The 24,646-nt window shown below is 31.3% G+C and overlaps 2 protein-coding genes across 3 annotated transcripts in view; both read left to right on the top strand.

The window, feature by feature from the left end:
* The window catches only part of LOC131843918 (protein NDNF-like), a 35,130-nt gene extending 16,914 nt beyond the window's left edge, over positions 1-18,216 (top strand). Inside the window, exons 2-13 of one of the 2 annotated variants that reach the window (XM_059192703.1) lie at positions 572-745; positions 3,287-3,399; positions 4,239-4,327; positions 4,806-4,924; positions 9,945-10,255; positions 10,964-11,055; positions 12,794-12,952; positions 13,340-13,451; positions 14,071-14,240; positions 15,088-15,236; positions 17,279-17,386; positions 17,939-18,216. In XM_059192703.1, coding sequence (XP_059048686.1) covers positions 572-745; positions 3,287-3,399; positions 4,239-4,327; positions 4,806-4,924; positions 9,945-10,255; positions 10,964-11,055; positions 12,794-12,952; positions 13,340-13,451; positions 14,071-14,240; positions 15,088-15,236; positions 17,279-17,386; positions 17,939-18,083 — 1,741 coding nt within the window. In that variant the 3' untranslated portion in view covers positions 18,084-18,216. Of the gene's footprint in view, positions 1-568; positions 746-3,286; positions 3,400-4,238; positions 4,328-4,805; positions 4,925-9,944; positions 10,256-10,963; positions 11,056-12,793; positions 12,953-13,339; positions 13,452-14,070; positions 14,241-15,087; positions 15,237-17,278; positions 17,387-17,938 lie in introns of both variants that reach the window. The other variant, XM_059192702.1, reaches the window with a different exon arrangement.
* A 3,085-nt stretch (positions 18,217-21,301) lies between these two features.
* Positions 21,302-23,500, top strand: LOC131843953 (zinc finger protein 277). Its single transcript, XM_059192738.1, has 2 exons — positions 21,302-21,618; positions 22,203-23,500. The coding sequence occupies exons 1-2, from the start codon at positions 21,369-21,371 to the stop codon at positions 23,258-23,260; spliced, it is 1,308 nt and encodes a 435-aa protein (XP_059048721.1). The 5' UTR covers positions 21,302-21,368; the 3' UTR covers positions 23,261-23,500.
* Positions 23,501-24,646: the final 1,146 nt, after the last annotated feature.

The following is a 24,646-nucleotide window of genomic DNA, read 5'->3' as shown; positions in this document are numbered from 1 at the left end:
TCTAGTACACCGCTTTACGTCCGATGGTCGCGGGTTCGATTCCTCGCACGGCACAAACATTTGTATTCATGAGTATGTATGTATTGTTTGTATCGGTCTGGGTGTCTTCTATATATATTCTGTATGTATTTACGAAAAAAAAATTATCTATGTATCAGTTATCTAGTACCCATAATACAAGCTTTAGCTAGCTAAAATTTGGGTCTAGATGGCGCTGTGTGAATTATCCTGAGATTATTATTATTATCATTATTATATATATTTTAACGATACTTTTTTAATCGGACTTAATGGTCTAGCGGTTTTACAGACTGCTTTACTTCCAATGGTGGCGGGTTCTATTGCTTGCACGCTACAAACATTTGTATTCAAGAGTATTATGGTTTGTATCACTCTGGTTTTCTATGTATATTATGTATGTATTTAGAAAAAAAAGTGTTGTCTAGTGCCCATAATACTGTAGTTTTATAAAAATTCGTTCAGTACTTTTTGCGTCAAACATCCATCTTTCCAGCAATATAATTTTTCACGTTTATGTTATAATATTAGATAATATTTAATTTTCCAGTAGAAAACTTACAAACCTGATGACACGGATGGCCATTCTACTGCTGTGCCATGCAGCTGGAGTGGGACTAGCATCACCAACAGTGCTGGTGACGAGACCTGTCTCCAGGGCACCCACGGAGCGACTTCCAACTGATAATCAGACAATTTATAGGTTAGAAGCAGGAGAAAGTAGAAAGTGAGTATTATATAATAATAGCATATAATAAATAGTATAATGTAATAAAACCTAACCACTAACTACTACTGATTTAATCTTATTGTGTTTTTATATTTGAGCCTAAATAAATTGGTGCTGGTTGGTAGTTTGTATTCACACGTTTCTACTTGTAAAATGTGAACTAGGATTGTTTAAAAGAGCAACACACAAGTTTCTTGCTTATTCTTCTTGTGATGAAAAACTTTACGAATAAGCGGTAGATTTAAAAAAAAATGTTGACTATGCAAAAGTGCTTAAATTAAGGTATTTGAATAAATGATTTTCTATTCTATTATATTCTAACTAAACCTAAAATACCAAATTATCTAAGCACTAATATTCGTAAATTCATACTCAACAGTCGATTTTATGATATAGGTGGGTGAGTAATTAAAAAGAGTTTTGAATAATTCGAATTATACTCAGAGATACAGGATGCTAAAGGGTGTAACCGTTTTGTATATACGAAAAAAATAATCGGGGTAAGATCTACTACCACCAATCTATTCTAATTTATAACAAAATTCCGAAAAGCATAAAAGAAGAAAAAAAATAATTTATTTAAAAAAAGACTCAAATATTTATTGACCGCAAAGGCTTATATAAACGAACGAACGAGAACGGTTTGACTGATTTTTATGAAATTTTATATGCCTATTCAGTAGGTCTGAGAATCGGCTACTACCTATTTTTCATACCCCTAAGTGATAAGGGTTGTCCACCCCTAACATTATTTTTTTTATTTTTTGGCCAAAATTTTTTATTTTTGTGTCATTTAAAAATGTCCTAAAAATTCACCCTTTATCACGAACCCCTATTTTTTTATAGCATTATTAATTTATATGGCAAAACAACGTTTGCCGGGATAGCTAGTATAATAATATAATATAATAAATAGTATAATATAATAAAACCTAACCTAACCAAATCTAAAATACTAAATTATCTAAGCACTAATAGGTATCAGTAAAAAAAGTTCATACTCAACAGTCAATTTTGTGATATAGGTGGGTGAGTAATATAATAGAATTTTGAATAATTCAAATTATACACAGAGATACAGGATGCAAGAGGTTGTAACCGTTTTATAAAAATAAAAAAATAATCGGGGTAAGATCTACTACTACCAATCTATTCTAATTTATAACAAAATCTCGAAAAGCAAAGAAGAAGAAAAAAATAATTTATTTAAAAAAGAGGCTCAAATATTTATTGACTGCAAAGGCTTATTATACTATAAAAGAATTTTTGGCAGACGAACTGTAGGAGATAATCAGAATACTTCATCCAAACAAACTGACATAACAACAATATGGAAAATAGACATCTACGAAATTGCTACACTCTTTAAACAGAGTCCACGTGTGTATTGTTGATTTATCATATGTAAATTTATTGTATACTAGCTGCACCCGCGACTTCGTCCGCGTGATAATATAACTTTATTTTTCTAAAATTAAAGTAGCTTAAGTTACTCTGTATTACATCAGCTACCTGCCAAATAAGTTCCGTCAAAATCGGTCTAGTCATTTCAGAGATTAACCAGCACAAACAGACAGACAGACAAAAATTGCAAAAAATATTATTTTGGTGTATGTACCGTATTTATATTAATATGCTTGTAGTAAAAAACGGTTAATTCAATATTACAAACAGACACTCCAATTTTACTTATATGTAGAGATGCATGTGCAATTATAAATATATATTTTACACTGCCACCTGACCCAGAGCCCATGGCTGGCTACGACCATGCCATCAGGTCCATTCCAGTTACATAAAATAAAACACATTCAAGATGACATTCTAGGATCTATCTTATTTTATATTTCGCGGTCGACACCGCACATCTTTCATATCAATGGATTTGTATGATTTATTACGTAGAATAAATCCTGTTATTGTGTTTGCGCTTGTGTTAAGGTGCTTTACTACTTTTAGTCCGCGAGCCAGAGACTTTTTTAGTCAACTAGCCCCGGTCTAGAACTTTTAAGATGGTCAAGAAAGTTGTAAACTTTTTTGCGACAGTACTGCTCCTCAATCCGGAACCTCAGCTTATAGAGTATAACAATATATTCTTCAATATATTTGTTTGTAACAAAAGAAAAATTCATCAATCATTCACATAAAAATTGTCTATATTTAAATCGAACCTGGCACCTAGCAAACTTACTGCCATCTCTTGGGTTAATGATGATTTGGTAACGATATTCTCGTCAACAAAGAGTCTCTCTAAAAAAATCACTACTATTTTTGTGTCGCCTGAATTCTGTTCTACGACCTTTGAAGTCTAAGCTAAACATTACTAATATAGCACGAGTACGCCACTTAAATGAAATAAATTTGTTTTGATAATTTCAGAGATTTCACTAATGAAGGAACTTAAAATTATTTATGAGCAATCATTACATTTTATAGCACTGTACGGTATTAACGCAAAATACTTAATAGATGAAATACTAATGAATATAATTATTGTTAATATAGATATAATTAATAATTCCTGTTTTCGTGTTCTAGTTTGGAATTAAATACATCCACAAACGCACAGTCGCCCGTTTTCATTACGGTCAGTCCCTGCACAAGGGATTTCCGGTGGGCAGTTTACCGCAGTATGGCGCATATTATTAATGGTATGCATGAAACCTTTAATTTGATTTTAAATCAGTTGCAATATATTACTTTTGCTGAATTTCGAAACAGAATATTTCTGTTTATACAATTACATTATTTGTTTACTGAAAATGTTGATGATTTAGAACTAAAATGTTAGTGTAAGTACAAGAAAATTATCTTAATTGTGGTAATACTAAACACCGGTACCAACATAATAGGTAGTACTGAGAAAGTAATCACTATGAATTGTGGATAGTAAAAGAAATTGGAAGTAAAAGTTGGAGTATAAAAAAGACGGTGCGTTCGTTTTTTAATTATGGATTCCTTTTATGAAAGATAATAAGAATAAGATATATCATCTTGCTATTGTTCATGATAGAACGTAACAAATAAAACAAAATCGAAATTAAATTTTAATTCGAAATTAGAATTGAATTTTATGTACGTATGTAAGTTTATAACCAATTTTCAAGCTATCATTTACATAGAATTCACAACGCAATTAAATACAACGTTTTAATATTGATTTTGAAGTTTTTTATTGTTAATTGAAGTGCAAAATTAATTTGTATATACACCAACTAAACAATTCTTGTATGAAACTGTGCAAACTCTTCTTTTTTAGATCTAATACAGATTATTATCTAAGTAACGTTAATTGTTCTGTGACATTATGTTATCATATCATTATCATGTTACGTGAATGTAGTAGAATATAGTAATTACCGCCAAAATATAAATTCAATTCATTGTTTTAATTCCAAATTTGAATTTTATTAAACATACTTTTATTTAGAAAAAGCTTTTCATTGTTGACATTTTTGTAAGTAATTAAGATAAATTTCTTACATTTTAGGTCCTGTATCTTTGTTAAAACAATTTAACGATGGGGAGTCGAACACGTTAGCAGTATTTATTTCGAAGCAAGAGAGATACTTTATACAGGTAAGTTTTCTACATTATACTTACTAACTGCGTGTTGTGATGGTATACCACCATAAAGCATACGGTTCATCTGATGGTAAACGATTACCGTAGACTTTATACTTTTGTCCAGATTTTACAATGTATTAACATCTTATCTAAAGTCAAGTTGTTTCCATCTCTTATATGATTTAATGACTTCAGGTGAATGTCTGCAGGCTCCATTTTTTTATATATCTGCTAGAATCCACAGACGAAGTATATATTTACAATATATCTACATATCTTACAATTATCTTGTAGGTATTATATAATAGAAGCAAACAGGCGGCATCTTCACATAGTATAAAAAAATTACATCCCGCTGTCGCTGCTTAGTTCTTTTAAATTTTAATGCAGTTTTAGATAAAGTGTTTCAAGAGTATAATATAATATCTACTATGCATCCGTGCGAAGACGGGTTGGCTCGTTAGTTATAATTTTTAAGTATGATTTTCAGCTTTCATCCTTAAGAGGTGGAACAGTAGCAGTGAGTGTCAGAGGAGAAGTGCCAAGAACTGTCCGCATCAGACTCCGTATCAGATCCAGGCGAAGACTTGCCGCCAATTGGGATCCCAGGTAACAGACAAACAAATCGTCTGAGGCTATTTTATTTATTGACTACACTCGCATTCTAATTGTATTGTATTGTGATTACCATTATCTGTGTACCAATTTAAATGAAATTTGGTACACAGATAATCCAGACCCTGAGTAAGGACTAAGGCTTTTTAATGCAAAAAAAAAAGGTCGTAAGAAAATCGAAATAAAGATTTGTATGAAAGTATCGTCATTTTTAAAGCTAGAAAGCTTGAAACTTAAATTTTTGGCTCTTTATATTTATAAATAAAGAAAAAAATGGTAGTAATGGTTTGAAAGGAGCGATGAAAAATTGTACGGAAGTATTTTCATTTTTAAACCTAGAATCTTAAAGCTTATTTTTTAGGCTGTTGATTAAATGTAATTGAATACATATAATATTCAAAGTTTGTAAAAATGTTACCCTTTAGGAGATAAAAGAAAATAGGAAAGTTTGTGTGGAAATCAACATTTCTGAACCTAGAACAATGAAACTATTTTCTTAGCCGTTTTCAGGTTAGATTATTGATTACTTTTTCTATATTTGGTCAATTCCACGCGGACGAAGTCGCGGGAAAAGCTAGTCGCCTAGAATACAAACATCTGTGAAAATTCAAGGTTCCAAATCAGTTTGTAGCATTGATTGATCAACCAAGTATAGTGGTGTCTTAACAAAAACATGTCAAGTTATCGACACCGTTATCCATATCTCTCGGCAACATAAATCTGATGTGTCACTAGTCGCCTGAGTACACGGAATAAATGAATTTATGATACGTCCCCTTGTAGGGAATAAATGGGCTGTCCTGTAGCGTGTAGCATTATTAAAGCATATAATCTTTTCTATAGGATATTATTGAAAATTCCGTTAACTTAACACCCAATTTTGGCGAGAATTACACACCACAGGAGGTGGTGGATGTGCGTTTTCGTAAATTGTGCAATCTAATGTATTCAGTAGATACTGAAGGCATCAAATTTGTGATTACTTTCACGAGTTGACACTTTTTGTTGGATGTTTGGTATTTTACTTAAAAACAAATGTCAACGTTGAATAAACTTACAAGAATAAATATTAGTAAAGTAGTAGCCTAATACAGTAGGGTCTAGGGTACGCTAGGATTTGGCATTCGATCAGTCCCAACCATATTGGTTCGAAGGCCAATTAAATCAGTCAGCGCAACTCAACTCTATTCCACGGCCTCAGTGCTTTAGTGGTTTAGAACACCGGCTTGCTTCCGATGATGTCGGGTTCAATTTCTCGCTCGGTGTAAACATTTGTTTGGATGTTTGAATCGGTCTGGATGTTTTCTATATATATTATGTACATATCAGTTGTCTAGTATCCATAACATAAGCAATGAAATTAGATGGTGCTGTTTGAATTGTCCTGAGATTTATATTACTTGTTGTTAGTATTACCACAATCTGAATGATTATTTAGGTTTGACTCAAAAATAGTGTGTGACCAAAAAATACACACCTACTTTGTCACTCAAACCAACAAATCGACTCGACAGGTCGTAATGCATAGATTCATCAATTCAGCATTGTAGATAAAAAAGTTTTTAAAAATAGAACTACTATGTAATTCCATTTTTTATTTTTTAATTAACTAAGGGGTGTTTCGAGCACTTAATTTAAAAGTTGAATAGCGCACCAGCCAGTACTCACCTGATATTTTTATTCTGAAAAGTTGTGTACTTAGTGTAATTAAATAGTTAACAGTCTTTAAAATGTCCATGATTTACAAGATGAAAGTTGTCTTTTAAATTATATTTTACAATGTTATTATAGTTATTTGTTATTTATATTTTAATTTATATATATGTACTAGCTGAACCGCACTACTTTGTCTGCGTCACATTTACTTGACATTTATAATTATATTTCGTCTAATATCTTTTTAAATTATAGCCTATATGTTATTCTGACGTATAAGCTGTATAGGTATTGTATAGTGACAGCAAAATCCGTTCAGAAGTTTCTGCGTGTAAGTAAGTAACATTCATTCATCCATAGTCACTAACTTTCCACGTTTATAATATTAGTAAGATAATACTCTTAAATCTAGGCAGTACCAAAGGATATTTAGGACTTAGGACAAAAAAATTATAGGACATTTTAGTTACTTTCATATCAGCGTTTTATTAGATTCTTTTTAATCTAATCATTTACTGTTAAAAATTTAGCACTTTTATCCAAATATACACCAAACAAAATAGTAGAATTACAACAACATTAATATAATAAACGCTTAAGTTTTATAACAATTTTTATTGAATAGTCAATAAGCTCTCAGATCTATTAAATCAAAACTGCTATAAAGCAATTATACAAAGATGGTATGTTGTAACATAATAAGTAACATATAATGTGATTTATTACTGCGGGAGACGCTATTTCTTCATGCTCTAACATCACAGTACACGAACATGCCCTAAAGAGGCAATGTACATGAAAAAAGGACGATTCATATAAATATGATAGTTGTTACGTTTCTAACATGCCACTTTTTATAATTTCCTCTTTTATATTTTTTCTATGTGTCTATCGTCTTACTTGATTCCTTATATAGTAGGTATAAACGTAATATTTCTATTTTTACTAGCTTTATCGAATGCTCTCCTAAACTTCCTGTTAAAATACGTACAATGCTAAGTTAGGCGAATTAAAATTTTTCATATACAAAATGAATAATGTACAAATTACTTTCAACCTTAATAGACGAGGCATTAATTTCGTCGCGATTGTTATTCTAGATATAGTTATAGGTATTGACATCAGTTGAGGTCGTGGTATATTGTAACACTTGACATGCCTGCAATGCTGAATAGGTAGGTAGGTATTATATATTTGAATCGAACGTGATAAGAAGCGACCACACCGCCGGCTCTCAGATGGTTTAGTTTATTATTGGTGTTGCCATCTTCGGAAATTTAGTCAAAATTATAAAGAATTAGCTACCTTTATAAATCCCGCGGCGCTGTCCGTCTGGTTGAAGTATTTTTTTTAATTATTACTACTTATTATGATACTTTTTTAAACGTAGGTACTCACTTTTTTCATTCAGTGTCTCATCATATAACAGTAGCAGGTATTTGATGAATGCGCAACAATACTGGATGAATGGCATACCGCCTTTTCAATGTAGATTCATCTCAGATCAACGGCGCAGCATCAGTCGTGCATTCCTTTAGATAATCTGTCCCGTTAATGTTTGCTGCAAAAAGTTCCAGTTAAGATTGTATTGACGGAATACTTCGAGGTTTTTGTAACTTGAGTTGATAATAGAAATGATACACTTATATATGATTTGTTGCACACAGTTTACACATTGCTTTATTTTTTATGGTCGCGGGTTCAATATCAATGCAATACAAATAATAATAATTATTTATTTATTTGTGAACGATTCTGGGTACATTATAAGATGTAACAAAAAACATGATCCTTACAAAATTTGCTTAAATGAAGTGTATAAATATTTATTAACTATTAAACTACTGTATTTATCGCTAACATTAGATTTTTACATTCTTTATTTTATTTCTCTTTCAACCTACTATGGCCTAAATTATAAATACCATAGGCTAACATATATATGTATATTAGTCATATTAATGTGAATAAATATAAATTGTCTCTATGGTCCCGGCACTTCAGCCAGTAGTCCTCCTTCATGAAGGCGGGCAGCATTATGTCGGTGGGGACCCGGGCCATAAACGCCTTGAAACTCGTGTTCTGACTCGATCCCTGGTCACCCTCAGGTTTAGGTTAGTCGTAGTCGACAATGTCCTGCTCCTTGGTGGGGTAGTAGAGGCGGGATAGGTACATTTTCGTGGGCGGTGTAGCAGCTATGTTATAAAAAACTATTCTATTTTTTTTTATTTTGATTAAAAAATATATAGTTCACAGTCAATTACATGTAATTAATTACACTGAGAATCATAGAGAATATAAATCGACACCGGCCAGATGTCTTTGAGTACTTTTTATATCAATGTCAACCATTAGACAGCACGCCATAGCGTTATATCACGATACTGCGGTTCTTCCATTAGATAACTGGATTTGAAAGCAATCCTATGCATTCTCCCATGCTACAATGTATCTTTATGATCATCTTAGCGCAGTGGTGTGGTCCAATGGTTCACACTAACAGGAATTCAAGTTCGATTCTCCATTTCAATAGAATATAAGATGGATTATATATTTTATTTAGTTCATTCTAATTTTACATCATTATATTTACTGATGAATCAATCGTCAAGTAGATGTTACGATTTCTTAAGGGCTAACAGGTTTTATGTTTATTTTTAAACAATATTGAAAGGTTCAATTTTTTTTTTATTTTAATTTAATTTATTATCGAAAGTATCTTAAACCAATGAGGTTTAAAAAATTAATTCTAATTGAACATTAAGAAATTGCAAGGCTAACAAATTGAATCCAGGTATTATCGTTCTGAGAATGCAGACTGCGTTGCCTCACTACATCACAATGCTGAGGTTGTAAAGACAGAAAGAGGAACTTCTTAGCCCCACCATGTTTTATTCAGTACTTACTTATAAGCCATAGATTTATTAGTTACAATTTTTTTTTCATATTTGGTCCCCACTGACAATCTAAACGTTCCGACATGACACATCTAATCGACCACCAATAGTTTTTATCTGATCAACTGAAATGGTAAACAAGTCGACAGTTCACCTATTTTACACTACGATTGTAGGAAACAAGCATACCATCCATCTGATGTTAAAAGCCTATCTTAGCCTGTGTAATAAATCTTAAACTAGGGGTCTCTGAAATACTAGGAGTGTCACATGGGCATTACGAACTCTTAAGAAACCCTAATTCTAGAAAACCCCCATGCCGAAGTCACTCGAGGGAATCTCCACAATTAGTTCGTTCCACAATCTAACTATACATCGGAGAATGCTCAATTGAAACTCCCATCTGATAATAAGTAGCAGTTTAGTAATCTGATAAATACCTAATTTACATTTTGTTTCAGTCCTATAGACCCCCAATCAACAACATACTGCGTGGTTGCATCACACGTCAGAAATTATACATCATTATGTGCAGCTCTATTCGATGCCAAAACCAACCGACTGGATAACAAATCAAACCGATTCAACCCTGAGTTGGATCGCATGAATTTCGAGATTCAAGGATTGACTTCACAGACAGATCGTAGGAACAATACCAACAGTTACGTCTTAACTGAGGTTGATAATAAAATTGAAGTGGAAACTGATATTAATTCATCATTTGGATCATACGAGGGCAATTTTAAGAGCATTTATAGAAGAAAGAAATATGGTAAGTAGTATTCAGGGCGTAAAAGTAGTGACTCTATTATGTTTTTTATACTACAGTAGCAATCAAGCATACCACCCATCTGATAGTAAACGGTAACTGTAGCCTAAGGCTACATCTCCAACACCAACTGTGCCAAGTGCATGTTTGGTAAAGATATACAATGCTTCTTCCTTACAAATGGCAATTGAATCTTTTTGAGAAATTTCTGTTCAAATATTATTGTGTAAATATTATTATACGTAAAATGCCTAATTTTAATTTATAATTTTTAAATTAAAATTAGGAAATTTATTTTTAAAGAAAAATTTTCCCCAAATTGTCAAATGATTAAATTCGCAATAAATATATAGAAGAAATCGTAATTATTATATCTTTTCAGCCAATCATAAATTATTTGTAAGTAAAATTTCACGTCCTTTCCTTTTTCGGGGGTCGTTTTCCCATCCGTTCTGGATGGAAACGATTTTTTAATTAATTTTTAATGGAAATAACGCACTGAATGGGAAGTCATCCATCGTGAATATAAATATTAAAATGTAACTTTGCTTACTTCGATGATTTTTCGGCTAGCATAGCAAATTCTTTGTTTGCTTAAATGTTTAGACTGGGTGAGATATGGTAGTGAAATTATAGAGTACTGAGATATGACACTCCAATATTATTTATATGTATAGATATAGATGTACAATTTATAAATAACGTTTTTAGGACGTAGCACAAAGGTGACGAATGAAGATCCGGTGATTGCCTGCGTTGGTGACAGAACTCATCATCTGATGGAAAACTTGGATCCTAGCAGAGTAAGTTTTATATAATAGGCGTGTTTTATGTAAATCACTGAAATTTCAATATGGCGGTAAAGACACTGTCAATAAAATTGTCAGTTGGTATATTAATTTATCGATAACTTGCTATTTACCTCAGTGTTGTAGGCGTGAGTTCGGGTACAATTATACTCTATTCATTATAATTATAAAACAAAAGTCCCTGGCCGCGTTTGTATATAATAATCGCGATAATCTCGAAACTACTAAGAGAGATTTTAATGCAGTTTAAGTAAATCAACAGAGTAATTTCTGCGGAAGTGAACCTTCCGCAGAAATTACTCTGTTGATTTACTTAAACCGCATTAAAATCTCTCTTGTTTTCTAAATAATGTTTTCTATAAATTAATTGTAGTATTCGTGCGAAGCCACATGGAAGCTTACTAGTGAAATATATTTCCTTAAAAGACGTATAATATATCCACAAGTTCTCAGGTATTACTTAAAGTTTTTATTCTTTGAAATCAACAGAACAAATATTTTAATTAAACTTCAATATAAATGGGTTTCTTTCTATGAAGTGTAGGTAGTTACTTGTTTTTACTTTGATTAAAATATTCGATTGTGGAAATAAGAAAACAAAACTTGTCAAACAAAACAATAGACGTTAAATATTACAAGCGTTGAGTATTGTTATTTTTTGTTTGCACTTTGTAAATTAAGAATGTGATTTAATATCCTTTAAACATTGGCATTCAGTACTGGCAACATTTAATTTTGTTTTACATAATGGATGAAATATGTATAAAATGCATAAATTATTGCAACCAACTGTTATTTAGTTTGTGTACGTTATAAATCATTCGTTACGTTCATTCATTCAGCGGTAGGTACGTAATAAATTTCATTCTCCCAAATGCGAATTCCAAATTTTAAATTTAGAATAGTTATAAATTATACACAAGGCAACTCAAATGACCTAGCAAGAAAAAAGGTCGCTTCTAAATAGTAGATACAAATATTTCTTTGGACTTCATAAAAATTATCAATATCATATATATATACATTATACACATTAATTTATTCAGTACTAGCTAGCCCGTGCAACTTCCTCTGTGTAACATTTTCCCGAATATGCAACCTTTTTATTTCATTACATTTAAAAATAAGCCTGATATTCTTACTTTTAAATAAATTTAAAGCATCAATTAAATCATATTTGTTGAGCAAACCGTAGTACTCACTTTTACTTAAATAACAAACGATTGCACATGTACGAGATTTTCATTTAATGTTAGACATAGACACCTATATAAGTACATAACGTAAATAAATTGTATTTAAATAAAAATGAAATTCATTAAAGTTTCTTGCCAGTCTTTTCAATTGATCCTGTATACTTAAATGGACAGCAGGAAAAAATATTAATCAAAGAACTTGACATTCATAAGCGACTAAAATGTCCTGCATTCCTGTAGGATTGGTGACCGAATTCCGACCGTTATTAAATCTAAGCTATATTGCTATATTTAGATTTATTTTAAAATATATAATAGTATAAGTATAATATATTAAGTAGTAAATGATTTATTGTTTGAATTTGTATCCAATCTGTGATCGTAATTCTCATGAGAAATAAAATTACTAAAATGCGTAAGCGCGCATACAATATAAAAATTGTAATCAACATTTTGTTTTAGAAAATCAGAAGTTCCTATAGTGAATAAAATTTTTCATTATTTTTATAAAGATCATAAAAGTATTTATTTTCCAGACTTACTTCGTAAGTGTGTTTGGTGTCGCCAGAGATCGTCGAGCTGGCTCCCTTTTGGCTAGTGGAAGCGTTCGCCCGCGAACATCTACAGCCAAGCGGCTTAGAGAAAATGTACCTTATCGCTCTGATATTAGGACGAAAACTGTTTATTATTTTAAGGTAAGTCAATCACAACACAGAGTAATCAAAATTACTTTTTATAAGAGTTGGTACAGTGTTTATGAGAATGAAACCAACAACGATGTACCATCCCATAATGGTTCTATAAAATAAGTATATGCACAAGTTCAAGTATCTATAGGTATTTATTATTTGTTTTTGATATAAGTGTGATGGGCATAATGTAAATCACATGCAGATGAAGAAACATAAGTTGTACCAAAAAATTTTATACTAAGTTTTATCACAGAAAATGTTTAATAGGTATCTTTGTTAGTCGCCAAAATTAAAATATTATGCAGATATTCTATCTTTAACGTTGATTCCCATTCCTATTATAAAAAAAAACTTGTAATATTCTCATTGAATTACAATCTCCTATTTCAGGCTACTATAGGAACTGGTGGAGGCCTGTGGTTAACTCTATCAACCTGTGGTGGAGCAATTGACGTCGAAGTTTTAGTGAGAGGGAAAAGATTGTATACAGCAAAAAATATAGGTATGAACAAAATATAACCAATAAATAATAATCACAGAGACACTGCGTTCGTATAAAGTACATCAATTGAGACTTCTACATACAACTAATCAACAACAAACGGGGGTAGGCTCTCCCTCCCTCTGCCCTTTTTTTACTTGGAGTAAGTAGAGAATAATAAAAAGAGTAAGTCCGCTTTGAGAGAATCAAACGGGTACTATTAGACTCCTACTCAATATAAACTCCAAGATGTCCCTCATCGAACTCGAATGTGCCGAAATCGTAGGATCAAATGACAGTCCACCACCGTCAAGTGTAGTTCACCATGATGTCAACATTTCACAATCATTAACTACCCCAATTGATGTAAGGAAAGGAGGCGTGAAGGAAAATATTATTTTTAGTGTAAGTTACATCAATATTCTGTTGGATAGTATTTTCACACAAAATCTAAAAGTTATAACCACTTCCCATTATACCACCGTTTGCCACCATCGTGATATCTTACCTTACCTTTAGCTAACAAGCTAAAGGTAAGTTTTTTTAACTCCGATGAGAAACATCTCATTGGAGTTAAAAAAAATCTCTAAAATCTATTTAACAGTAACTGTATGTTTAAAGTACTCATTCCCTTTTACAGAATACCATTCAAAATTCTTCGTTCCAGTACCAATACCAACCTCGTCAATACAGGAGACGAGTGATGAAGGTTCAGTGCAGTTTGACTCCAGTTCAGAGGAAGCGAGAATGAGATACGTCATCAAAGTGGTGCCAAACCGGCGGGACAGAGATGGCAGCATTAGTGTGGAGGTTGGTTTAATTATAGAATATAATACAAATAATCTTTAGTCAAATTGTTGCCTAAAATGACTTTTTTATTCACGATATTTAAGATATGTGTAATAGAAAATTAACCTGATCAGCGACTAACTGATGAAATCTCCTGGAATTACAAAAAAAAACTAATCAGGCATATGTCCTTTACATAATAGAAGAAATAGAAATAGGAGTAATCTTTATTGAAATAAACTTAATATAAGCATTTTTAAATTATATATTTCACATTTTTCATTTTACCACTCATTCAGAACGTAGACTCATTACAAGAAGAATGAGCAAGAAAATTGGGTATTGCTCTTTTAAATAAATGTCAGCAGAGTTAATTTTTAAGAATTTTGTGAGAACACAAACTGCCAGATAGCAATAAATAAATAAATAGATGAATAACAAAATAAATCAGTTATAAATATCAAAGTAGTCGTATAGGTCACAAGTATACGATTATTATTACGATTATGTTACGCTTTTTAAACGAATGGTTGAAAATATTTACCATTTTTTAGGGAGCCAAAATAAACAAAATTTAATAATAATTATAATTATTATTATTATAAAAAAAATAAACGTACAGGTTCACTGATACCTTCCAATAAATAGTTTATGTGTAAGTTTATATAAGTTTTTGTTGATATTATGTATGTTTATTTATTCATTTAGTAAATATCCTGTCTTGTGGGTGCCACTTTGTGTCAACTTTTCCTTTACACAACTCCTTTCTTCCAGGTTGTTTGTAAGATTTTAATTACCTACTACTATTGTTCTAGTTATATTTCTTCTCAGTGCACAATAAAGAGTTTATTATTATTATAAATTTTAGATTGCAGCTTCCACAACAAGATGGGGTATAAATATTCCAGAATTGTCTGAAGACGCCGCCATAGTGCGAGAACTGAGACCGAAGAGATCATGCAGATCCATTGATATTGCGTTTTTGCCGGCCACTCATAATGCTACTGATGTCATTAGGTGAATCAACTTTATTATTTCACCCCACGACTGCGCAAGATCCACCCTTTAAAAGTTCATATTCAAAATTCTATTTTATTTACATAGGAAGCCGTTTTTATTCAAATATCTATATTCTATATATTTAATCGAATTAGGTGTTATTTGGCGGATGTTTTTTTCATTGCTTATTGGATTTATTTATTTTGTTTAATTCCTCTACCATGTGTGAGACTACAAATATTGAGTGCTGAAACCTGATCACCGTTACTTGAAGCGTTACGACTAGGGTTCATGATTTCTCGAGCTTTTCAATTTCTCGGGTCTCGATTCTCGAGGTCAATTTCTCGGGTCTTCTCAGGTTGTCGAGAAATTTACATTTATGTACGTTTTCTCATATTATTTGGTTCCAATAACGTCAAAAAATTCAGTGGTTTTCCTCACAAATAAAAGTATCAAATTAAACTTTTATTGAGTATATTTAAAAACATTAATATTACATATGAATATATTTTTTTTTTTAAATGAGAAATAATATTAGATCCTTACATATGAAATTGGTGTTTTGTCGTAAAATTCTCTCTTTGGTTACCATTTCCAAATTTATACAGCTATTCACTTTGGGTCACTCACAGCATACAAAATGAAAAAACTTAAAATATCGCGTTATTTAGTAGAGTTCCGCCGTGGCAAGTGCTACACTGAAACGGCTCACAGTGGTCTCGCAAAAGAAAACACGTTTTTTGGTTCCAACGTTTTCGTTCTGGAAATTTCGACGAACCAACCAAATCCTTTATGGCTCAAAAAATGTTACTTGTGAACGTTTGATGGACTATTTCCGGTGTTGTTCACTTCGGCTTTCCAAATCTGGCCAGACGATTACGGCAAATGTGTATTGTCAGCAATTGAGAAACCATAGCTAGCTGCTAAACAACCGAGGCTGGTCAATCGCCAAGAACGCTTAACCACATATTGCACAACAGACAGTTACCAAATTAAAAGAGCTTCAATTGGAATGTCTAAGACAACCACCGTTCTTCCCGGACCTTGCACCTACAGATTACCATTTTTTTTCGAAATTTGGATAACGTATTTTGCATGTAGCAAGGGAAAAAAATTACACTCCGATGGGGCAGTCCAAAGTGCAAAAACAAAAGGCAAAAGTGCATAAATAGAAATGGTACGTACTTTGATTAAATAAATATATTTTATATATTATTTATATATTCCCTTACAAAACGCCAATTTCAATTTTTTAGGTCCTAATTATTCAGACTTATATTTATAATGATAGCACCATTTTTGGCTGCTTATTTAGATAAAAAAAAACAATGTAAACAAAAATAGTTTCTACAAAATAAAAAAGTAACATGAATGTGACATGAAAACAAAAACGTTAATATCTTAAATTATTGCGCCGCCACGCAACAAAACAAAGGGCAATTTAATTTCTATATAGGTACATGATTTCTCGAGTTCTCGACTTTTCTCGAGCTTGATTTCCCGGGAACAAAACCCATGAATTTCCCGGGAATTCTCGAACCGAGAATTCCCGGGAATAAACCCTAGTTACGACCTTCCTTATTAGTGATCAAATTTCCATGGTTATTGAATCAGTAGGTACTGTCAGAAGTGCATTCTTACCATTTTTACATTTTATATTCCAATTAACTGATACAACTTCGTCAGTATCAGTTTTTCACCGTTTTGCAACATGCGCCATCCAACATTAAAAGAATATTGAAAATCTATTCAGTACTACCTGAGATTATTCCGAACATCCAAGCTCTCAAAGTTTGCTTTTTTTAAATATTATATTAATATAGATTTTGTAATATTAGAAATACTTAAACATCTGAGCGACCTAGCATCACCCGATATGGTGCCTGTAGAGATTTCAAAGGTAAAATGTTATCAAAGTATACAAAGTTTGATTAAACTCGATTGAATCGTTTCGAGATACATCTAATATACATGTATGTATACGTAAAACCTTATTTATCACGAACTATATGTACATAATTTTCTGTAAAATTATTATTTAAGTAACGATTCCTTTTTAGATATTGTACAGTCGTCAGAGAAAGTGTAAATGGTGAACTCTACACATGTGCCATATCAAGAAAGTCGTATGTGAAGACACAATGTATAAACCATACACTGCCATTGTCGTGAGTATCTTATTTTAGTATCTATTAAAGTAAGCTAATGGTATTCGCATGTTCGACACTTGCCGATTAAAACATATTTTTGTATGATATATTTTTATTTATCATCCAAGACGCTTTTTACTCAATAGGAAAAATAGCAAACCGTATATATTTAGATGCTAATGCTCTACATAGTAGGTATATATACAATGACATGAATACAGGAATGACATACATGATTTAAGCTTTAAAAAAACATCGATATACCAAATTAACTAGCATCATTATGATTTTCTTTAATATATTTGGAATGGTAAATTAACAGCCCACTGGTTAATAATATGAAAACAATTACTGTAATACATTTTTACTAGCTGTGCCCGCGACTTCATCCGCATGATATTGATAACCTATGTGTTATTCTGATGTATGAGCTATTGTAAAGTTTCATCAAAATCAGTAGTTTTTGCGTGAAAGAGTCACAGATATCCACCTATCCATTTATCCATCCATACTCACAAACTTTCGGGTTTATGATATTAGTAAGATTTTTGAAACAATGTTTTATTTTAGGTCAAAAGTAATAAAGCAGAAGATAAATGGACTTAAGTCTGGTAGAAAATACGCAATACAGGTGACTGCAGCGAGTAAAGGAAACACCGTGCCTTATAACGTACTATACGTAGACACTAACGTATCATGCAAAGAGGAACATTAAATTGTAGAAAACAACGATAAAAAATTAATAAATGTATAAAGAATTCTTCAGCACAGTGTTCATCAAAAGAAATTATTAATAATGATAACTGAGACAACTCACACAACTCACACAGCGTCATCTTATCTGGTTCCAAGCTTGTTTAGCTTGTTGAGTTTGTATATTTAAATTTACTAAACAACTGATACAAATACTTAAATATATTTTGTTTTGTAAGTACATATATAATATACATGAAAACGCCCATAACAGTCAAATAATCATACGATAAATATAATATTTGTATTATACCGTGAATTCATCACGTCACAAGAATAAAAATAGTTGCACCGAGCGAGGAATCGAATCAGCGACGATCAGCAGTCAGGCGCTGTGGGAAACCGCTAGAACATTGAAGCCGTCAAATTTCCAAAATTAGTGAACATTTATTAGACTCCCATCCCTAGTGTGACGTAATATATTTTGCAATATTATACTAGATAACCGAGTGTCAATTCGATAATAAAATAATTTATAGCTTGTGATTATACTGCTGGAGTGTAAAATATTTTTAAGTATTTTAGTACAAATTTTGTATTTTAGTATCTAAGGAAACGTCACGTCAAGTGTAGATACATTAGATTTAGCGATACGATGGCACGAAATTTAGGACCCCTCCCACCACTTGTCACAAAATGTCACACTTTGTCAACCCTCTCCCTCTAACTCAACCTGTGACGTAATTTATAAATATTAATCAATCCCAAACCTAATTGGAGTATATTTAGAATGATCTCTAAACATTTTTTAAGGAAATATTATGTAAAAGTACGACAGTAGACACAATAGAAAATATTTCTTGTTATTTTCATTCAATGAGATAAACCATTCGGCAATTTTAAAGCACTATACCAACCATAAATAAAGCTATACCTAATGGAATAATGTTTTTTAAATAAAATGACAGATCATGTAATATGTAACATTTTATTCAACTATCCTAAATGAGATTAAAAAAAATGCATCAAGAAGTCTGCCAGTTATGCTGTATACAGAATGCGATTATTATAATAATTGAACGTAACACGATAAATTATAATATCAACTTAAAATACATAATGTAACCATTTTATTTAAATCTATTTATATATTTAGTGTAAATAATATACTTGTTTAATTATGTAAACATAACATTACTTATTTATTTGAATACATGCATTTAATATTTTTTTAGTAATATATAGTATTATTAAGTACCTACATGTTTATAATTGTACAATATTGACAATGTTATTTTAATATAGTAATTAAATTAATCGACATGGACATAACCCGGGATGGGTTTGAAACACTTTGAAATATGTCCCCACATATTTTAAAATATGTCTCATAATTTGAATAAATAGTCATAGTTTGATATTTTACTTTATTTTATTTTACTATTTATACTTAAATATATTAGATTTTTAAATGTGACATCCCTGTCTCGTTCACACAATGTCACACTTTGTCAACCTCCCTTAACATATGATGTAATTAGTGGGGCATCTACTAATTATGTGACATGTATAATTAAGGGCTATAGGTAGTAGCATTTAACATGGCAATTTTATAATAAAATTCTTCTAGATAACAAACCAAATGGAAAAAATTCTAAAACTGAAGAATATAATTCAATAGATGGGTTGGATGAAGTACATTTTTCAGTAATGTGTGTAATATTATGTTCATTGAGATGGATGCAGTAGAATGACTTATCTATACTTTCTGGAATGTTCCAACTATGGCAACACATGAAGGGTTGTCCAGAATAGGGACTTTTTTTATTACACTATAACAATTTTGTATAAAATACACCCCCAGCTTGTATTTAAGTTGTATAAAATGTTTGTATAATTTAAATTAATTTTGGATGTTTTGGTAGTATTTTGTCGAGTTTCATCATCCAAAATTCGTCGTTCATATTTTTTTAGTAACATTGTGTAATATATTTTAAGTTCCTACTTTTGTATAATTTAGCTACATATGTATGTAAATATTATATACTTAAGTTCTTAAAATAATAATTAAGATATTACGTTACAAATGATTACTAGATTCAAATACAGTTATTTATACTACGTGGGCATAGTTGGTTTAACCATAAATATATAAACATTTGAGTTGAATTTGAATAATTATATTATTTTAAATTACTATAAAACGCATAGTAAACGTACGTATATAAATAAAGCTTACACATAGTTTCAAAAGAAATGGCCATCGAACATAACGGCAAAATTTGATTTGATAATTCTGGTGCTTAATGTCCAGTAGGTAGTCTCTACTTGTTGCTCTAAAATACGTACTTACTACCAGAGATGAAAATAGTTCATATTTTATTTATTTTTATTTTATCTATGCCCATACTAAATCGAGTATTTAAAAGTTCAACTTACTTCTGTATACATAGTTTGAATTTTTTGTTATTTAAATATTTTTAAATAAAAAGCTTGTAAATAAATTTACAAATAATAATGCACATGTGTCATATTATTTCGTTTTTTCTTTACACTTCTCTATTTTAAATACCACTAAAACTTCAAAAATTACTAACTAATACTACTAACACCGACAAAAACTTAGCTAAATATTGTCTCTGTGAATATCTCTCCATCACTAGTTTTAACAACTAACAGTTTGCTCTGTAATGTTTCAATTTATGATACTAAAATTAGAGGATCTGGAGGCATAATACCTTAATCTTTCAGAACATTTTGCGTATGGGATGGGACGTCCATGATGGTCGAAATGTTATACTATTTATTTATGTAGGCTAGGATTGTCATTAATCATCAGAAGCTGTGGGGCCCACAAAATAAGTTGAAGTTAGTAAAAAATATTATATATGTCTTTTTTTTGGTTAAATGATACGAGACCAAAAAGTAATAATTAGCAGTTTTGATATATATATATATATTCATAAAAGACATAAAAGCTACAATCTACTGTACATTAATGTATTTTACAGACTAAAATTACACTAGACATATTATTGTATTTTATTTAATAAATCGGACTGGCATTATCATATCATGATATAAGTCCCTAAATAAATGTAAGACTAAAAAAAAACCAAACTAACTTGAAAGTCGGTTGGCAACACTGATAATTCCGTACCACTGACATATGTCAATGTCAAATCAGTGACAATTGACAATTGCCAAAGTTTGCTCAATCAATCTATGCTCAATCGTTCATCCATCATAATTGCATTGCGATGCAATTTCATATTTCATATATGAAAATAAAATTATATTTTTAAAAATGTCTACAAACGAAAAAGAATACTTCGGTCCTCTCACATTGCACCAGAAATGTGATTCGCCAACAATATTCAAAAGTGACGAGCGCACTGAGAGCCGTTGTGTGTTGTGCGATGAAATATTTATTTTACCAACTTTCGAAAAGCAATTACTTACTCATTTATTTATGGAACATCGACTTGTAATTGCTGATGTCAACCAGATAGCGGATTTGAATGGATACCTACAATATTGGAGACACAGATTTAAAGGTTAGTTGTTGATAAAACTAGTTTTCCATCTTGTGGATCCACCATAATAAGACTGTATTACAATCTGTTAGTAAATAGCCTTAAAGCCTCAGCTAAGGCATCAAAATATATACATGTCTCAAATTTTTTGATGTCTATGGTCTAAGTAACGTAAAAAAATCTAAAACATGTTAAAAGTTTTATTATAAGCAAAGTAGCACAGAACTGGGCGTTAGGGCTGGTATCTTTTGATATTTTTATATAATAATAATTAAACCAAGACAATTAATACAACTTGTAGTCCTAAATGGAACTGCATTTGTACTATGGGCACTAAACAACAGGTAGAAATCCTTAATTATATTTTTGGCATGCATACAAGTAATAGACAACAACAAAGTGACTTTGTCTGCAAACTTGTACCATACTTAATTCACCTCCTCACCATTATTAAAAAAAAATGAACTTTAAATCTGAGCAATAGTATATAAAGAGGAACAAACAAAAAAAATTTAAAGGGTATGTATGTGTATAGGCTGGATATGTCAGTCTATGTGTGTGTGTATATTGTAATATTAGTATAGATATATGGTTTTTATTTACAGATCAAAACCTACCTTATTTTTGTACAACAATGCTTCTAGACAACAAACCAGATGGAACAAAGTCTAAAAATGAGGAATATTATTTATTAGGTGAAGTTTTACCAGAAGATAAAGAATTACGCATGAATTTACAGCAAACAAAATTGGAGAAACTTCTACTAAGACAACAGTTTGAAAGAATAGACAAGAATTACAAAAGGGAGTGTCTGTTCTGCCGTTTTGTAACTGCCACCACAAGGGCTGCTTACTTAAACCATTTATATGAAAAGCATAATTTTCATATAGCCAAACCAGACAATTTAATATTTATTGATGAATTAATTAACACAATTGCTCATAAATTACAAAATCTTCAATGTATATTTTGTGAAGGATTGTTCAAGGACCGTACCATATTAAAAGAACATATGCGTAAAAAAGGTCACAAAAGGATAAATCCAGATAATAAAGAGTATGATAAATTTTTTCTAGTCAATTATGTTGGTGATAAAGTGCCACCTAAAAACAATCAGAAACTTCACAGTCATAAGAAACAAAATTGGACCGCACAGAAGAAAGTGGATTATGAAATGGATTCTAATGTAGACAGTGATCCAGAATGGTCGGAGTGGACTGAAGAGGATGGGCCATTAATTACATGTCTGCTGTGTCAGCATAATGAGAAAGAATATGATAATGTACTAAATCATATGACACTACAACATGATTTCTCATTCACAGATGTCACAAATGGTTTAGACTTCTATCACAAAATAAAAATTGTGAACTATATGCGTCGTCAAATACATTTGAAACAATGTTTTTCATGTAACACTAAATTTGATGAATTAAAAAATCTTCAGAAACATTTGAAAGAAATGAAACATTGCATACTAGACAGGGAGAAATGGGATCAACCTGAATATTATTTTCCTACTTATGAAGATGACTTATTTTTGTGTTTCATCCAAGATGATGATGAAAGTTGGTGGTCAAGTGATGAACAGGAAGTGAATAAACGAAATAGTATGTCAGATTGTATATCAAAAGAAATGGCACTGGCTGTATTAGATGAATGAATTACTAATGTAGTTTTAAATTAAAATTTTGTCTATCTGTTTATCTTGATTCCTGTCATTATGGCGGCTATGGTCCATTACGTCTCTAAGACACTGTCGTGATTTTTGAATATAATAGCCTAAGTATATTTGTCTATGACTGTACAATATAATAAAATGGATTTATTTTTATCAGAGTACTTATACAAGATTATGATGTATATTGGTGTTATTAAATGTTTGATGTATTAATGTTATAAATGGAATAAAAATAAAATATTGAAAATTTTATTTTAATTATTAATATTCAAAATGAAGCGATATTTGCATTCCTAATATTACCTGCTATGATAAAGAATGAGTGATTCTTTTGATAGCCAAGTATCACATTCTCTCGTGAGATTTCTAATTTCTATCACTGTTTTTGGGCAGTTTGTAGGTCCCAATGACATATATAGAGATATTGAGAGTTTTATTATATTTAACTATATATATATATATATATAGGGCTCTCAATATCTCGTTGCATACCCCGGTAGCGGTTGGGTAACGGGAGGCCGTTTATTTTATGTTTATTTTAATTATTTTTAACGATCCAACAATTGCACCCAATAACAATATATAGTACAAAATACTTATCGTACATTTCGTGCTATAAGGACTTAACACCATGCGGCATTTTCTGTTTATAAATCATATTGTCAACCATAATTGGTTATTGTTTTTTCCCATATTCAAATCCTATTAAAATTTTGAAAGTTTGTTTTTACCACCTTCACCACACACATCACCTGATGTTCTAACGCATCGATAGCATACTTAATATCTTATAAAGAGTATTTATATCTTGAGGGGGAATGAGCATTAAGGTGTATCTTCTGGGAAGAAGTGGTTTGGTCTTCAGTTCACATATTTAAGCAGCAAGATTCCAGAAGTTAACTGCGCGCCCTACTACGTTAGTACATCGTAGTATATATGACGTTATGGTGATTGAGAGAGAGTCATGAAGAACTATATATAAAGCCCGTAATGTCGAAGAAGCCAAATAAGTCGTCGACGTCGTCAACTCTAGCGCGCGATTCCAGAAGTACCAGAAGCGCGCGCCAATCAATCAAGTTCCGCCCCTACGGCGCCGGCCCCGCAGCCGGATAGTGCCGACTTCGCGCTTTCTACGTCCAGTGCTCCGTAGAATCTAATTACTAATTTATATAATCGAATATTTAATACGCATGTAAACAGATATGATTTCCTATCTTACACTGGTTTATACATTATATTGAATATATAGTATGCTTTAATGTAGGTAGCAATGTTAAAACTGATAATTTATGTAACCAATGTTTAAATGTATCGCGAGCGGATTTTTGCGTTTCACATTATCTAACGCGCCGACCTCTATTAAATATT

The sequence above is a fragment of the Achroia grisella genome, unplaced genomic scaffold (genome assembly GCF_030625045.1).
Source record: "Achroia grisella isolate CSIRO2021 unplaced genomic scaffold, CSIRO_AGI_Agris_v1 utg359, whole genome shotgun sequence".
Lineage (NCBI taxonomy): Eukaryota > Metazoa > Arthropoda > Insecta > Lepidoptera > Pyralidae > Achroia > Achroia grisella.
Note: the sequence above shows the minus strand (reverse complement) of the source record. Positions and strands in the feature narration are given on the sequence as shown.

Bases quoted from the DNA above. Each gene is read 5' to 3' on its own strand.
- LOC131843953 (XM_059192738.1), top strand. From the start codon at position 21,369: ATGTCTACAAACGAAAAAGAATACTTCGGTCCTCTCACATTGCACCAG. The intron at 21,619-22,202 runs GTTAGTTGTTGA...TTTTATTTACAG, and splicing joins TTGGAGACACAGATTTAAAG to ATCAAAACCTACCTTATTTT.